This window comes from Notolabrus celidotus, chromosome 20 (genome assembly GCF_009762535.1).
Source record: "Notolabrus celidotus isolate fNotCel1 chromosome 20, fNotCel1.pri, whole genome shotgun sequence".
Classification (NCBI taxonomy): domain Eukaryota; kingdom Metazoa; phylum Chordata; class Actinopteri; order Labriformes; family Labridae; genus Notolabrus; species Notolabrus celidotus.
In genome coordinates, this window is record NC_048291.1 from 25028749 (window position 1) to 25047214 (window position 18466).

Here is an 18466-nt window from a genome sequence, read left to right on the forward strand (position 1 = left end):
GGCATAGTCTCTTAAAGATGATGACTCTTGTGGCTCATTGTTTTCTGTTTTCTTGGGGAACTCAGCTCAGGGCGAAATAAAAACCTCTTCTGTATTGTGAGCCCAACACTGAGTTAAGCATGCAGGACCATTGCTGGAGCAGCCCCATCCTTCCATATCAGGGAGGCTTGGGTTGAGGACATGGGTTTTGATATCTCAAGAGGGGGTTGTGGGAGAGAGGACTGGCTGGGATTAGGTCAAGCTCCATCAATGCTAGGCTCAGTTCATAGGTCATTCATCAATTGCACTACTCCAAAACTAAGTTAAACAGAATCTTTCCCTCCATCTCTGCCACATGTGAGAGGTGTAAATCTGGGTATGGGACTCTTGGTCATCTTTTCAGGTCATGTCCTAAACTTAAAACCTTTTTGGGTTAATATTTTCCAGCTGTATAGCAACATATATAAAAATAATTTGTCCCCTGATGGCCTCTCTGTAATATTAGGCTGCTCTCGCTATGTCCTGACTCTCCCCTCTGCGACACAGCAGGCCCTGAGGTTTGGTTTGGTTGTAGCGAAAATAATGATTCTAAGAGAGTGGAAATCAGCCTCTCCTCCCTGCTATAAAAAGTGGCTAAATTATATTATTTCATGTTTGTATCTTGAAGAAATCTGATACTCAATGTCAAACACCAATTATAATTTTCTTAAGATTTGGGGACTCTTTGTGGAGTTTATCAAGAAGGAGAAAGATCAGTCTGGGAACTAACTGTGACAGTGTACTGTACATGTATATGCACAGCATTGCAATTTGGTTGCACCCCGAATGATATTGTGTTGTGATGTTATCTGTAGGGTTGCAAAATTCCAGGAATTCAAAGTTGGAAACTTTCCATGGGAATTAACAGGAAGAAACAAGGAATTTATTAAATTGAAGGTTGGCTCTTAATAGGGAATTTAAATATAGTTGGGGAAAATATATTTTAGCATAATCCTGACTAAAACAACCAGATTTCATGCAAGTACAGTTGAATATCCATGCTATTCCTCAGTCACATGCACATAGCACACTGCTTACTGCAGGGCTACTGAGACCACGCCCCCTACATGCACTTTTTATTTGCATGTTGAATGGGACTTTGTTGGAATTTCATTTTTGTTAATGTTTGAATGTGTTGGGTCAGGGGGATGAGTAATATTTAACTCAACATCCATGTTTTTGTTCTTCAATGAAAGAATTGATTGTTCAATAAAATATTAAACACTTACTTAATAAAGTTCTACTTACAAATCAATCTGTTTTAATTGTATTATTTTGGATGGATGTCTGCTTATAACAAAACAAATATTGGGGCGCATTTCCTGCATGTCTTCCCCCGCTCTCTACTCCCCACATGTCCTGTCTCTCTTCAGCTGTCCTTTAAAATAAAAGCAAAAAGGCCAAAAATATAACTTCAGTAACTAATAATATTATTTATGCTTTCCATTTAATCACCCTCAATTCCCATTTAATTCCCATGAAAAGTTTCCAATTTGGAATATTTCCAAAATTCCCCAGCTTAACTTCCCATGGAAATTTACTGGAAACTTTCCAGAAATGTACCTGAATTTTTCCACCCCTTTGCAACCCTAATTATCTGATTCCTGCTCTTTTTGCCTCACAGTGGACTCCTCGTAACATTACAAGGACTTTCTGTGGACTCTACTTCTAGTCATTTATCTATTTGTGGACAATACATCAATGTATGGACCGACACGGTTGCACATCTTATTTTTTTCTGGCAGTGTTTCTATTTTGTTGTGTTGTGTTTATCTTTTTTAGTGCGTATAAGACTTTTTTTTGCACTTTTCTTTTCTTTCTTTTTTTATTTAACTATTTATTTGCTTTATTCCAATATTGACAAACATAAAGCACAACAAATTATACACAAACAAACATGAATATAGTCATGGGCTCCTTCTCAATATCTATATTGCTGTTTTATGAAGTCTTTTCCACACAGCAGGTATCACCACCTGTCTTTTTATTCTAGTATTCAGTCCATTTATTCCAGCGTTGATCATGGATCCATGCTTTAGTCTGCAGGTAATGTGTCAGTTTTTCCATGGAATATATTTCTACCACTATGGCCAACCACTGTGCTGGACTTGGGTATCACATTTGAACCAGTTTCTAGTGACGGACTTTTTACGGGCAAGAATCAAGATTTTAAAAAGGTAGATATCCTCTTTAGTGATCAAGTCATTAGGGATCATGCCCAGATACACAGTCCGGAGTTCTCTGGGGATCTTGGCGTGTATGTCTTTTACATGTATGTTGTTATCAATATATCAAAATGTACAAGACAGATACATGTTTCCATATGATGCTACTACAGGCAACAGACAGCATACCTCTGCTACAACATGCCAACAGCATTATTCAGTTCATTAAGCTTTTAGCACGGTCTAAAAGGAGTATCAGATATTAGAGGGTGAGAAAAACCCTCCAGGGAACATCACCTGCTCCTTTAAGCCTCACCACGACACACACTATATCATCAGACTACTATAATCCACCACTGCAGACAGCTGCAGTGTCTACCACACAAGCACTATCCACACTGAGCTGTCTGTGGCTCCACTCCAGCTTCCCCTCCAAGCTGGTTATAAAGAACAGGTTGCGTCTGCCTCTCAGAGGTGTTCTGAAGAGACAGGCTGGTGGGCGGTGGTGGCGGCGGCGGGCGGGCGGCGGTGCTTTCCATGCCCTTTCAGACGCTCACACATCGTGCCTTCTGGGAATGGAAAATGTCATGGTAATGCCATATTAGTGATTAATACACTAGTCCAGTAAAACTTATTATGATTCACTGGGCCTTCAAATGTTGAAGAATTAATCTAGAAGTGATAAAAAATGTGGTTAGAAGGATGGAAGCAGCCGGAGGATGAGGGGGACGGGAGATTAGAGCGCATAAAACGCTCTGTGATTGGTGATGGACAGACAAAACATCCTCCTGTGCTGCTCTGCTGGAGAGAGAGAGAGACGGAGAGAGGGAGAGAGTAAGAGATAGAGAGAGAGAGACGGACAATAATCAGCCAGTGGAGTGCTAAGGCCACAGGTTGTGTGTAATGGCTAATTGCTGTAGCTGTAAACAGCCAGCACCATTACGTTTACAGTGCTGTTCGTACAAGGCTCTGGTCAGAGCAAAAGAAGAGTGGCTAATTAGTGTCTGTGTGATACAGAGCTCAGGGTCTGGCTGCTATCAGGTTTCACATTAAGGCTGAGACAGTGATAGGGTCCTCTCCCTGGCCCGCAGTGCTCCAGGGGGGTTTATATATATAACTGAAGCATGCAGAGAGAGCGGGGCTGAGCTCAGTGAGCTGATTCACTCTGGCAGACACTGATGTGGGTAGTCAGTGTGATCAATCAGTATTTAATCAGGGTCGTAATCACACACGGCAAAACAAAAACAGGCAGAGCAAGGTCCAGGGATTCATGCATATAAGGCACGTGATCAGACCTCTAAAAGGCTGGAACATCAGCACAGGGTTACCACAGAGATGTATGTTACTGAAGTGACACGGCACACGTATCCTGACACATCTCATCCCATGATAATCTACTGAACAGATGATGACAGATGACTACTTTAAGGAAAAGTCAGGCTCTTTTGATGTATGCCTTTTAGCCTTTGCTCTTCCAAAGTGTATTAATTTTCTATGATGTAAGAAGAGGTGGTCATATTTCAGGGCGAGTTGGCATTCATCCAAACCCTATAAAACACTAGTGGCAAAAAAAAAACCCTGAAAGGAGGATTTTTTATTTCTCTAAATGTATATCACATAATGATGTGAATGCAGAGCGGGGAGGGGAATTATTTGTACTGACCAGAATGCTGCAGAATCACAGAGTAGGGTAAGCTGTTGTGTTGTAAAAGCTGGCACTGAAAGCAGATCATTTGAGGAGTTTGGCTTCCTCTCTTTAAAGTTAAGTAAAACCCTTTCATGGATTTGGATGGAGCAGATACTCGATCGTTTATTGATGATAAACTTACATTTAAGCATCAGGTGGATGCTGTTTGCAAAAAGGCTCATCACCGTAAGCTCAGGGGCTTTAATGTCGACAAGACTTTAATACAGATGTTTTATTGAATCGCTTTTAACTTTTTCAATGGTTTGCTGATACGGGTCGACAAGTCTGAAAAATAAAAAGAGACTTCAGGCTATTGTGAAGATATGCAGCAGGGTTGCGGGCACATCCCTGCCTGATATGTCGAGCTGTTATCAAGCCAGGACCCTCGGCTAAGCCTGGTCCATCGTGGCTGACCCGTGCCATCCTCTCTTTAGTGAGTATCACCGGCTTCCCTCAGGCCGCAGATACACACTGCCAAAAAGCAGGACGAATAGGAAGAGAAACTAACTAACTGTCCTGATTAATGATGCCACATAACACAGTTGTCTTTATGTTGTTACTGTTTTAACCCTCCTGTTATGTTCAATCAATCAATCTTTATTTGTATAGCGCCAAATCACAACAAACGTTATCTCAAGACGCTTTTACAAACATAGGAGGTCTAGACCACTCTATGTCAAATTATGAACAGAGACCCAACTTCAAGACAGGGTAAGACTCAGTCTGACCCCACCTTAATCCATCATGAGCATTGCACATCACAGGATTTAGCTTTAACTTCCTTTTAACAGGCAGAAACCTCGAGCAGAACCAGACTCATGTTAGACAGCCATCATGCCTCGACTGAATTGGGTCTGGAAAGACAGATAGAGGGGAGTAAGAGAGAGAGGTGATAGTGATGAGACGAGTCGTAGAAGCTGTTGCCGCTGGAGTCCAGCACGTCCGTATCAGCTGGAGTCCAGAACGTCCGCAGCAGGAGGACGTCTACGGCAGCTCAGAGGAATCTACGAGACAAGGGAGCTCAGGGACTCCAGAAAGGTCTATGGTTAGTAACTTTAATGGGACAGGCAGAGTTAAAGTAAGTGATGAAGGGGTTGGGGGGAAGGGGGTGAGCTAGGATCCCAGTGTGTCAGTGTGCCAGTTCCCCCGACAGTCTAGGCCTATAGCAGCATGACAAAAGCTGGTCCAAGCCTGATCCAGCTCTAACTATAAGCTTTATCAAAAAGGAAAGTTTTAAGCCTACTCTTAAAAGTGGAGAGGGTGTCTGCCTCCCGGACCCTGACTGGTAGATGATTCCAAAGGAGAGGGGCCTGGTAACTAAGGGTTCTACCTCCCATACTACTTTTAGAGATTTTAGGTACAACTAGCAAGCCTGCATGTTGGGAGCGTAGAGTTCTAGAGGGGTCATAGGGCACTATGAGCTCTTTAAGATACAAGGGTGTCTGATTTTTAGGAGCTTTGTAGGTTAAAAGAAGGATTTTAAATTCTATTCTACATTTTATTGGGAGCCAGTGTAGAGAAGCTAGCACTGGAGTTGCAGGTCAAATTGACCCATTTTAAAGTTAAAAAATGGAAATGAAAAATGTTAAATGTATGAAAGTTCTTCTGCTTGGCTTAATTAGCGTGAACAACATGTTAAATGAAAATGGTATATTTCACCCATTTGCAACCCCCCCCCGGATGTTTATATTACATAGATACTGTCTGCGGGTCAATTTGACCTGGCAGTCAAAGGGGAGGCTAAAAGGGGTCAGAAGTGTCAAATACTAAATGTTTCTTTGCAACTGTGTGACATATTTCACCCCAACCACTATCCAATGTACATAAAAAAGTTTGAACATGAATTTTCATAAAAAGCGAGTGAATCATCCTCAAGTATGATCTGTGAGAATTAAAGAACACCAATGCACTAAATATTGATTTAAATGGTTATTAATATTAATGGAGTTAATAATGAGATTTAAAAAATTTAAATTGGAATTTTTTTGGGGTTCTGACACTATTGAACCATTAAAGCTGGGGTTGGTAATCAGATTTAGATCCACGTTTTGTTATACTGGTTAAAATGATCTTTATGTCCTGATGGTAATCATTACATGATGTGTTCTTAAAAAAGAGTGAAAAAAAAACTGCTATCTACAGCCGGAGTAAACCTGGGAAAACACCAACCAATCAGCCTTTTTTGGGTCCCCAAATTTTAAACCAATCAAATCCTGCCCTGCCGTTCTGCCCTCCTCCTGAGCGTACATTTCCCCGGCCTGCACTCCTCTGAGTCCCCGTCTCCTGCCTCTGCTTCCCCTGACTCTATTTACTGCCCCTCTCGCTCGTCCTCGGGCCTGTCCCCTCTGACCTGATGAGGTGCTTTGCTCAGGACTGTAGTCCTGATCAGAGTCTAAAAAGCTCTCACCAACAAGCAGAATAATTAATGACGTTCAGTAAGTCCTACAGAAAATGTATATGTATTGTAGCGTCCGTCCGGACGCTGTAGTGATGACGAGTCGATTCGTGAACACATTGAGTTTTAATAACCGGTCACTGTCGGCCGTGATCACGCCAACCAACAAAACAACAATCAATGTTTGAATGAATGAAAAACTTCTCTCCTCTCTCCAGCTCACACACTCTACACCTCTCCTGATGCCTTCACTGACCGTCAACACTGTAGGAATTAAGAAAATCTACACTGAACACATTTAACAAACAGTAGAGTTGTTACAGTATTATTAGTTATAACTTTTCTCCTGATATCGTGTCACTGGTACTGGTGTCAACTGGATAATGTTAGCATGGTGAGGACCGGTTTTGAATCAGTCACGATCATATGGTCGCAAGTCAGCGGCGCTCGTGCATGTGAGCGGGGGGGCGTCGTTTTGGAGGAGCTCCGAGGGAGGAGGGGAGGGGTTAGACGGAGTCATGAGGAAAAGCTACATTCAAATTCATGCTGGTTTTCCGAGACTACCAACCCTAGCTTTAAATATGCTCCGGGTCAAGTTGAACCAGGAAGATTATTGCTGTCCCTAAGACAAGAACATAAGAGGAGGGTTAAATGTTTTAATGTTGTGGTGTGACTTGTTGTTTTGTTTCGTTTATCTGTCACCGCTGACTGAAAAACAAATTGCCCCCCCAGGGATAATAAAGAAACCTTGAACCTTGATACTGGACTCAGATTTAAAACATTTCAATCAACACACATTCATCAGAAAACTATTAAGAATGTCATCTTAAATCTTTTCAGCTCCATAAAAGTCTGCTGAGTCACTACCTCTTTTTCATTTATGGTACACTGATGGAATCCAAACTGTGAGGAAATGAGGAAAATGGTGACAAATTCAACATTTAGAAGAAGAAGATAAGTCAAAAAGGTTTAGACAACAAACTTTGGATTTCCTGTTGAAATGAAGTCCAAAAACACGCCTGCAGAGACTCCTCATCATCATAAGTTCATGCATTATGAACAGACCAGAGATCTTAGCACTTTAAGATTGTGAAACTACATCTATATCTGCATCGTCGGTGCATATGTTGCTTTTCTGTCAAGCCGCCAGTTTGCTTTTTCATTTACTGACTTTCAGCCAGTTTTAGGAACATTTTTAAGCTTCTCTTTTCAGATTCTGTTTACTTTAAACCTCATCTTTTCCTCGGCAAAGGAGTCTAATCACCAGCTTTCTGGATCGTAAGTTATCAGAAGAACAAACTGGGAACACAATCAAGAATGAGCTCCACTCACTTCAGCAGCTCGCTGTCTGAGCTGTCTGTCTCAGTGAGAAAATAACAGCCAAGAATCTCCAATCTCTACAGAATCCAGGAGGCAGAGAAGCACCTAAACCTAGTCCTCTGGTCCAGCGTCAGCCACTGTCAGTGCTAACTAGATGGATGACTCGTCCCCCTTCACAGCGTCCACACCTCGTGCCCCGGTGCGTTCCACTCCATCCCATACAGAGCCCTCGACCACAGAAGAAAGACCGGGAGCACCTCTGAGATTCGTGTCATCCATCTGCAGAACAGGTATGGCATTTTCAACTTAAATGACTCCCCTCTGCTGGTTCCTAACTCGCGGCCATCTCTCCGGTCACCTTCCACCGGATTAGGTGAGCATAGCGTGTCTCCACTCTCCTCTGCTGCTGCCTCCTCTCAAAATGTACCTGGACAGAAAACACGCCACACATCCAGCAGCCACTCTCTCACCTTCCTCCATCACTTGCTCCCTCCTCACGAGCAAAGCCAGCTTCCTCCCTACTCACTCGTGTAATCAGGGATTCTATAGTGGGATATAACGGGGGGGATATCAGTGAGGACATACTGTCCAAGTGGCATCACAGAGAGGACACCAAGCCTGCTGGTTAAACACCCCCGCACTCAGAGTATCATCATAAATGTCGGCTCCTACAGCATCTCTGACCAGACCTCAGAGATTTAAAAACAGGATTTAAAGCTAGTTCCTTCCTGGAGCTTGAAACAGTGGCAGGCGTATTTTTATCTCTGGACCTGTTCCTCCACTCCAGGCTGCAGGGCCTGTCATTTCAGCCAGTGTCTTAGCCCCTCTCTCTGTGTGTGCACAGCTCACTGTATGGCTCTTATTGACAGTTTTAACCTTTGTGACAACATGAGGACAGCAAAGAGAATCTGCCCGAGAGCTGGGCGAAAATGGAGGAAAAGAAAACTGCAAGTTGACTTTGAGAACTGCAAAAAAAACCTGTACTGTTAAAACAAGAGAAAGGAATCTGCTAGTTTTTGAAATACAGCAAGCAAGTCGGTTCACATCCTGAACTGATGCAGAGAAATGAGTCCATGCATTCATGTCAACAAGCTTAGAGTGCTGCACCTCCCTGCATTGAGGACTATCTAAACAATCTGTAATTTGAATATACCACTCCAGTTCTCAAAACACTTCAGCGTCTCATTGTTCAATACAGAATCACTTTCAGAATCCTATTATTCGTCCTTTTTACCCGGCTTTCTTACTGATCTTCCAGTTGTGTAAGAAGCTTCATTCTGATTAGTCAAAACCCCTCGACAACCCCTTGACAGCAGTGATTAACTTTCACTAACATGAGCGACACCAGAGGCGAACTGATCACACGTCATGTCAAATCAATCCGCAGAGAAGAGTTCTGTTCACGTTTGTAATCTCCCTTTCCGTTTGATTGCTGTACGCTGCGTCTGATGGACCCTGTCTGCTTTTTGTGATTTGATTCTGTAAGCAACTGTTGTTTTCATCCTCAATGTAAAGCACATTGAGCTCACCTAGAATGAAATGTGCTTTATAAATAAAATTGCTATCGCTGGATAGATTCAGACTAGTCCTTACAATCCCCTGATTTTATCATCAATGAACTGCAAAGCTTCATTTTCAGTTTAGACAATAAAGCTGTCAGTGTTGTTATGTTCACAATCTATTGACTGATGTCACTGTTATCCACTTCAAACATATCGTTGGCAGTCCTGTAGTGCATTCTTTGTACATTGACAATAAAACAATTAATAACCAGATCTCTTTGTGTTTTTATTTTGCAGCTGCTGCGTCAGACTGTTTCTTACAATTGGTTTAAGTCCTTTATGACAGAAAACTGAGGATTGTTTTGTTGGAGATGGAAAAAAACACGAAGAAGTCACCTCTTACTTTGGGAAACACTGATTTCCCATCATTCAGACGCTTAAAGAACAAACAAACTTAATGAAGAAAATAATCATCAGCTTTAACAACAAATGATTAATCTTTAGTTAGAAGAATGAAAGGATGTTTGATTTTTACATTCATCATAAAAGCTTTCATGCCTTACTATTTGGGAAGAGAGCAACTCAGACACTCAGTATCCTTGTTGTATTTAAAGGCCCTGGAAACGTACATGGAATATTTAAAATTCACATAGAGTATCAAAATTAAATGTGTAATCAAGCTTCAACAAAAATCTTAGTGGAAATAAACATCCACAACTATGAAAAAAACTGTTCAAAAACAGCTTATTTTACAAGTCAGAGCATTTCTCAGGACTGTGTGGGCGTGGCCTAACTCTTTGATTGACAGGTCAAGAGAGAGTTCACAGCCTGCATGTTTGAGCCGTCTGACTCTGAATCTAAAGACATCAAAACTCCAGAGTCTGAAAATTATTCATTTCAAATGGTCTCTGAGTGCTGAGTCACAAAATACTTCAGAATCAGGACTTTTATCATTAATCACTCTGTAGTCTCCGGGGCATCAGGACCATGGGACGCCCAGAGCAGTAGAGGCTGAAGTGTAGTATGTTCACGCAGAGGAGCTCGGCTCCGGGTGTCAGACGGAGCTGTTTGGGGAATGTTAGTGAACCGGTCGTGGGGAAAGTTAGTGAATTGGTCCTGGGGAAAGTTAGTGAAGCGGTCCTGGGGAAAGTTAGTGAAGCGGTCCTGGGGAAAGTTAGTGAATTGGTCCTGGGGAAAGTTAGTGAAGCGGTCCTGGGGAAAGTTAGAGAACCGGTCCTGGGAAAAGCTAGTGAACTGGTTCTGGGGAAAGTTAGTGAATCAGTCCTGGGGAAAGCTAGTGAACCGGTCCTGTGGAAAGCTAGTGAACTGGTTCTGGGGAAAGTTAGTGAACCAGTCCTGGGGAAAGTTAGTGAATTGGTCCTGGGGAAAGTTAGTGAAGCGGTCCTGGGGAAAGTTAGTGAACCAGTCCTGGGGAAAGTTAGTGAATTGGTCCTGGGGAAAGTTAGTGAAGCGGTCCTGGGGAAAGTTAGTGAACCGGTCCTGGGGAAAGTTAGAGAACCGGTCCTGGGAAAAGCTAGTGAACTGGTTCTGGGGAAAGTTAGTGAATCAGTCCTGGGGAAAGCTAGTGAACCGGTCCTGTGGAAAGCTAGTGAACTGGTTCTGGGGAAAGTTAGTGAACCAGTCCTGGGGAAAGTTAGTGAATTGGTCCTGGGGAAAGTAAGTGAAGCGGTCCTGGGGAAAGTTAGTGAACTGGTCCTGGGGAAAGTTAGTGAACCAGTCCTGGGGAAAGTTAGTGAACTGGTTCTGGGGAAAGTTAGTGAACCAGTCCTGGGGAAAGCTAGTGAACCGGTCCTGGGGAAAGCTAGTGAACTGGTTCTGGGGAAAGTTAGTGAACCAGTCCTGGGGAAAGCTAGTGAACCGGTCCTGGGGAAAGCTAGTGAACTGGTTCTGGGGAAAGTTAGTGAACCGGTCCTGGGGAAAGTTAGTGAAGCAGTCCTGGGGAAAGTTAGTGAACCGGTCCTGGGGAAAGCTAGTGAACTGGTTCTGGGGAGAGTTAGTGGACCAGTCTTGGGGAATTTTAGTGAACCGGTCCTGGGGAAAGTTAGTGAACCGGTCCTGGGGAAAGCTAGTGAACTGGTTCTGGGGAGAGTTAGTGGACCAGTCTTGGGGAATTTTAGTGAACCGGTCCTGGGGAAAGTTAGTGAAGCGGTCCTGTGGGAAATGAGTCGAGCATGTGCAGGACTGCTTTAGCCACTCGGCCGCAGCTCTACTCAACTGTGTCCCAACATTTCCCCAAATCCACTGCAGTTAGGGAAAAAAAGAATGACAACAAGCTGCCATCTTCACTTGTGGATGTGCAGACAGGGACACACGGGCACAGCGGTGCAAAGAGCAGAGAGACAGCTATACAGACAGATTACAGACAGTACGTGATTAGCAAACAAGCTAACAGGGAAGACAACACTGAGGGGAGCTGGGTGAGACGTCAGGAGACGGTCTGAGCAGGAGAGGAGTAGTTTTGTTGAACATGTGTGCACATGACTCAGTGTTTCATTTCTGATTAGTTGGATATTTATTACGTAATAAAAATCCGGTTAAACCAGCCCCCTTAAAACCCAGTGTGAAAATGTGTTAGAAAAGGTAACTGAAGTTGAGTTCTAATATTTTTACATAGTTTTTAGTATTTACATATGGTCTGAAATATCATAGGTAGGACGTTTTTGTTGATTTGGGTTCCCAGGGCCTTTAAAGCATCTCTATAAGAAAAAAAAAACAGCTTCTGGATCATTCACCTGCTCAGCTTGGACGGAAGGATTCAGCATTTGGCTCAAAGTTTGTCCTCCTTTCTTGGCATCCTTGAAGAAACAGGAGTGCCAGGGTGATTATTTAGTGGGAATCTTGTCAAGTGGGCTGCAGATGTGCTCACACATGAAATAAATCAACAAGATAACGCTTCTAAACATTCATAAAAACAATGTGAGGTGACACAGAATACATGCACATAGGTGGAAATGTGCACACCGAGGCTGTTTCCCTTTTTGTGCGGCGCGCTGCTCCAGTTCCATCAGTCACATCACACTGACTTCAGAGTCCCCACAATCCTCCCTACGGTCATTCATCACAATGTCAGTCAAACGCTGACTCTGGTCCCTGGAGTGCCGTGCTAATGCTATCCCTCTGTGCATGTCTACCCATTCATGTATGTGTATAATTCTGTGTGTCTGTTTTTTTACTGCATGCATGTGTCTGTGCACATTCATGCATGCTGGGGGTTTTTTCTTCTATTTTTGGGGGGGGGACCAGCGTTTTTTTTTTTCTTTTCCTGTCTCTCTTCCCAGAGGGCACCGGAGAGATGAAGGTGTGTCGCTGCAGTGACGGAGAGAGAAGAGACAGAGCGAAACGACAGAGAGGAGTCAGGAGAAGTCAGGAGGAGCTCTGCAGCAGCAACAGGCAGAGGGCAAAGAGGATGACAGTGCCTTCTAGTAGGCTCTCTGTCAGCATGATTATCTCTGAACCCGACATGAGGTCAAAGATGTGTTGCACAACATGTAAGACGGTCGTGGAGGAGAGTTAAACAGAGACTCATCGGGCTGCTTGGGAAGACAGCGGCGAAGCTAAGCTTGCTTTACATGAACTCTCTGAAGAATCCACAGAATGAAATTACTAAGTCACATGTTCTCCTGGCAGGCACGAGCACGAACAGCTCTCTTGTAACTCTGCTGGGTCTATGAATCAAAGCAGCGGGGAGGAACATCCATCTGAAGGCACGAGGAGGAAAATCACTACGTCCTGAGTGATCCACATCTGTTGTTTTTCTAATAAGCACCACTGCATTGAGTATCTCTCAGCGTGGAGCATCAAGACATGAATCCACAGAAGCTTGGATTTCTTCGACTACCCCAGATGAGGAGTCGTCCGTTAATGAAAGCAGAATCTACTTTCTGGAAAAAAGATGAGCTCATCGCAGCAGATCAGATCCCAGAGGCAGCTTCGTGGCGCTGTTTGCGTTTGCATTTGCAGAACTCAGGCCAACAACTACAAAGAATATCACATCACAACAGATCTGGATCAGCTGGACTCTGTGTTCAAGCTTTAAATAGGAAGTGATGCTGCTGGTTAAGGAGCTGCTCATTATGTACCTTGTGTCACAGTGCATGCTGTGTTAGAAGACTGTTTTTCAGCCTGCTTTCCAATCATGTCTTTTCAATCTTAGGAATCTATCTGCAGAATCTTTAAACTTGTGTTGGTGCAGGTTCTATTTGGGATCCAGCGCCCGCTCTGCATTCACCGAGCTCTGACACTGGAGCTTAAACGAGAAGTCAAATGACAGTTCAGTCCACTGACAGAAAATGACGGTTCTGACCATGAGCTGTTCTCACACATTCCAGTCTCCAGCTTTGGAGGATTCACTGCCGCGCTCTGTCATGTACAAAACTTAATTGAATTCTTTTATTCAACAAGAGAGGGCTCACGGTCGGCCCCTCTTTGCTATAATTTGACATTTAATTCGCAGACACTCCATCAAGTTATTTTTTAATTGAAAGGAAAATCAGTAAGGTGATTAATAAAGAGGAAAAAGACCTTTTTGACACAAACAAATCTCTTATAATTGTGTATATCCCACCAAACTTCTCCCTCTAAATGGCAAAGACTTCAGCAGACACTGGTTGAGGTTTACATCCGCTGCAGCTTATTAAATCCTTTACACTGCAGGAGGAGAATAAAACACCTTTAGCAGCAGCTCTTAAGCTGATGTCTCTCTGCTCAAGCACAGTCAGACCCGAGGGGCAACCTCAGGAAGAAATCCCATGGGGAGGTGTTATAAACTGGCTGCAGAAACACCGGAAACCACATACACACCCATTCATTCAAGACAATCTTTGCAGCAGAAATAAACATGTTTACAGCCTGGTTCAAAAAACGGCTTCTAACGCGACACTTCAGAAAATATTTAGATCACCAGTTTTGCCCATTTAAGGACATGACTGACTTGATTGACAGGCGGGAACACATAGCTGTTGGCGAGGAGGCTCAAAGCCCGCCTCTTTACCTCACACTAGCTCAACAGACGTCAGGTTGAGCTCAGCATTTCCAATATGGCTGCCGCCGACGATTGGCTTCAAGGAACAGATGGGTGACGTCATGGATACTACATCCATTAATTACACAGTCTATGGTCGGACCATAAGACAGGAATAAAGATCTGTCCCACTGTTGGTCCAGATCCATCAGTTGAGATCATCTATCTAGGACGTTCTGATACAAGAGATTAACTCAATTTGGTAAATGGACTTGTACATATATAGCGCTTTCCTAGTCTGTCTGACCACCCAAAGCACTTCCACACACTACTTGCCACATTCACCCATTCACTCACTGATGGTAGAGGCTGTCAATGTAAGGGACCATCAGTATTAGATGATCTCATTCGTACACATTCACACACCAGCAAAAACTGCGGGAGCAATGTGGGGTTCAGTGTCTTGCTTAAGGACACTTCTGCATGTGACTGCCGGAGCTGGGATTGAACCGCCAACCTTCCAATTGAAAGACGACCAACTCTACCCACAGAGCCACAGGCGCCCCACATGAATATAGGTACTGAAAACTACACAGACAGAATGAAGCAATCAAAAACACTACAATATGCATCCCTACAATCTAACAACACTGCTCCCTCAAAACTAACTTTGTGACACAACTTCCAGAGAAGAAGTCTTCTAGGTAGAGTTTTAATGAAGCCATAAGGATGTCTGTAGATTACCAGCTTGACTAAATGTTGGTTTGAAGTATTCAAATCAATGACGCTCAAAAAACGAGGTGTTAAAGTAAGTATCCAGCATCTGTTAATCCATTGAGTGAGCAGGGATCATTTCAGTCTCAGGCTGAGAAAGTGCAGCATGTCTGTTTTCTCAGTGGTTGAAAGGTGTTCATTACATGTGTGTGAGTTGGGGTATTTATAAAGTTGGAGCTTGTAAATGTTGAAAGCTTAAGTCGTTAAGATTCAATAAAGTATTTGTCACAATCTGCACTCAATAAAACGCCATCAAATCCAAGCTCCAGTCACATTTACCTTCACTTTTAGAGGTCATGCAGCGCCGTCGAAATTAAACCTGCACTCCAACTGCATTACTAAGAAATAAAACAAATACAGGCTAATGCAACAAGAAAGCCTGCCAACTATGTTTTGACATTAGAGCAGCTGAATAAATACATCTGAAACTCTGAAAGTATAACAAACATTTCAAAGTGCAGGGTTAAGAACACAGCAAATCAAAATCCTTCAAAGTATGTCTACAAGATCTGAAAAAGTCCTGTTACATCCTGTTTGTCATTGAAGGAAAAGATGACAGGGTCACTTTTCTCCATCAGTTTGTTCTCTGAAAGCTTTCATGTTCCTTTCTTCCCACTATTCACATACTGTGTGCAATGTGCTCTTCAGCCGCTCGCTGACAAACCTAATTAACAAACAGTCTGAGCAAGGCTGAGGATGCAACAAGTGGGTGTTCAGAATCGCGTTGTAGTGTCAAAATCAACTTGTGCCAGGAAATTGCTTGCTTTCATCAGCCAAAATAAAAAAAGTGGATGATTTGCAGAAACATAAAAAAGCCTTAATAATTCACATTTTGAGTTGCATCATTACAACATAGCAGACTACATCTCAGCAACATGATAACAACTGGCTCGGGTCTCATCCTCCAGATTTACAAGCACAGAACAACAACAGTACAACATGCTGCTACACACAGAAGCAAGCCAGATTTAAAAAGGGGAAATTAACACCAGCGACCATCCGAGAAATTGGAAATTCTGGCAGCGTTTTCCTTCTCTATCTACACCAACAGGTACACAAACATCCCTTCAATTTCAGGATATTTAGTAAGAAAGTACAAACTCACTAGCTGGAGAAATAAAGAAACTGTCAAGAGGATTTCAGGGGATTTCCTTCTCACTTAAGTACTCAAGACTACAATAACTTACCTTCAGTGACTGAAATAATGTAGACCTGTTGCAGTAATGTACCTGCCAATTAGCACAATGTTATTATTCAAAGGCTGGAGACAATAACAAGACGACAGCTGAGAATATATTAGCAGAACAAAAGCATGAGACTCGACCTGTGCTGCCAAACAGGAGAGATCCAAGGAGCTAACCAGCAGGAAACTCTCAGAGCAGCAGCGTGGGAGGGAAAGAGCAGCTATCAGCATACATCAAGTCATTTTACCCGCAGAGGGAAGAAAAAAAAATAATCATCCATCTCTGGAAACCTCGCAGGACTAAGAACACGCAACCCTGAACACCTCACAGGCGAACTCCTCTGAGAGCTTTGAGGCTGCAGAAAAAAAAAGGCTTTGACCCCGACTGATCCAAGAGCAGAGCTGACATTTAAAAGAAGACATGAGTGGACTCACGGTTTTGAAGTCGCTGTGGCTGCACTCCTGGCCTTGGTAGCGGCAGTAGAGCATCATCTCTTGGAGGTCGTGGCCAACTCTCTCCATGAACTCCTTCATGCTGAACGCCTTGGGCTTGTATGCGGTGAAGTTGGATTTTTCCTCCAGGAAAGCGAGCACGTCAGGCTCGGCCAGGTGTGGCTGAGGGATATTAAGGTGCACATCCAGGAGGGCCAGCAGCTCTCCAGCGTGGTACAAGTCATTGCGTGTGAGGCGGCTGAAGCGGTAAGTGTTGAGGTTACATATGGTTACAGCGGGGAACACGAGGCTGCTGGAAACCACGGCATCCAAACTGGTCACGTGAGGGTAGGAGAGGAAGTAGGCCAGACGCTCGGCACTCTCCAGAGCTAGCAGTCCCATGCAGGCCAGCAGAGCCAGAGCCCAGAGCAAGCGGCGTGCACCGAACTGACCATAGGGGAAGATGAAGCGCAGGCCGTGCAGCGTGCTGGTGTGAGCGAAGGCCTGCCAGGAGGTTGGGTGCAGGCTGGAGCTCTCTTGGCTCCCCTGACTGCCACAGCTCTCTTTTAGATCCATCATCAGCTCTCCAGCCCCTCAGCCAGGGAGCCCCCGGTGCACTCACACCTGCAGAGACAGTGAGGGCATGTCAGTACAGGACTTACACTCAGAGCCATATTTACAAAGCAGAAGATGAGCTGGTGAGGAGGAGCAAAGAAATATAAAACATTCAGAATGAAAAGGGCTTAAAATAAGAAACACAGGTAGAAAAAAAGACACAAAAAACAACAAATATAAAGACTAGAAACATATGAAAAAGAAGAGGAAGAGGACATGGGGAGGCAAAGAACTCCACAAGCCAAATAATTACAACAGAGAGTTGGAGACAGGAGGAGAAAGATGTTCCCTCGGGGCATCCCTTTCCTCTCCACCTCCACTCTCAACGACTCCCTCGAGCAGAGAGTGGATGCTGCTACCAGTCTGCCTGTAGCTCCTGTTACACCATCAACAAACACACTCTCCCAAAAAAACCCAAACTGCACCCCCACCTCCATCCCACTCTCTCTTCTCCGTCACCCTCTGTGACTGCTCGATTTCACTGATAGAAACCCCTGGGGGCAAGTCCTCTGTGACACCCACTGAGAGAGGTGAGAGTCACTTAAACCGCGAGCTAATTAAAGCTGCCTCTGTGTGTTTAATGTTTCGACTCATCTCCATTCAAAAAGACACACAAACACACACACACACACTTCCACGCAGCGTCCCTTTCATGCATGAGAGTGCATGCACAAACACATAAGCACATGCACGAACGGGCTTCTCAGGATTTCCCCGTGCACACACAACTAATGACAAGCCTATAAGCACCTCTCTCGATCACCCTAGCGAGAAGACATCCAGCCAGCGACTGTGTGTGAGTCTCAGAGCGCACGTGTGTGTTTGTGTGTGTGTGTGTGAGAGAGAGAGAGAGAGAGAGAGAGAGAGAGAGGGGGAGAGAAACAGAGAGAAGGAGAGTCGCTGATGATCAGAGCCGCTGGTTAGTCTCGCATGCTGATCCAAACTCCTCCCGTTTTCCTCTGGCCAGATACATCCGCTTTCCCTCCTCTTCCCAGCTCATCTGTGGCGGCGGCGAACAACAGCGAAGCCGGGAGAGACGAGAAGCGCACACACCAACACACATGCTCGCACAGAGGGAGAGAGAGAGAGAGAGAGATAGAGAAAGGGGAGAGAAAGGGAGGGAGTGGGGAGAAAGAGAGGAGGGAAAACGACGCTCTCCTTGCCTGCTCTCTCCCCACAGCAAAGTCTCTTATTGAATATGTTTCCTCCCCTCCTCCTCCTCCGCTCCCTCCTCCTCCTCCTCCTCCTCCTCTAACACCGCCACCTTCGCTCTCATTTGTCTGTCAGTGCTTTCATATTTCCACCTCTCATCAACACGAGCAGAGTGATGGATAGACGCAAACCGGGAGGCTGTCTCAGAGACATATAGGAAAGGAGAGAAACAGTAGTGGTGG

The 18466-nt window shown here is 44.2% G+C and overlaps 1 protein-coding gene across 1 annotated transcript in view; it reads right to left on the reverse strand.

The window, feature by feature from the left end:
- Positions 1-18466, reverse strand: part of asic2 (acid-sensing (proton-gated) ion channel 2) — a 515108-nt gene that overhangs the window by 493985 nt on the left and 2657 nt on the right. Inside the window, exon 3 of the mRNA XM_034712044.1 lies at positions 16461-17081. Coding sequence (XP_034567935.1) covers positions 16461-17036 — 576 coding nt within the window. The 5' untranslated portion in view covers positions 17037-17081. The remainder of the gene's footprint in view (positions 1-16460; positions 17082-18466) is intronic.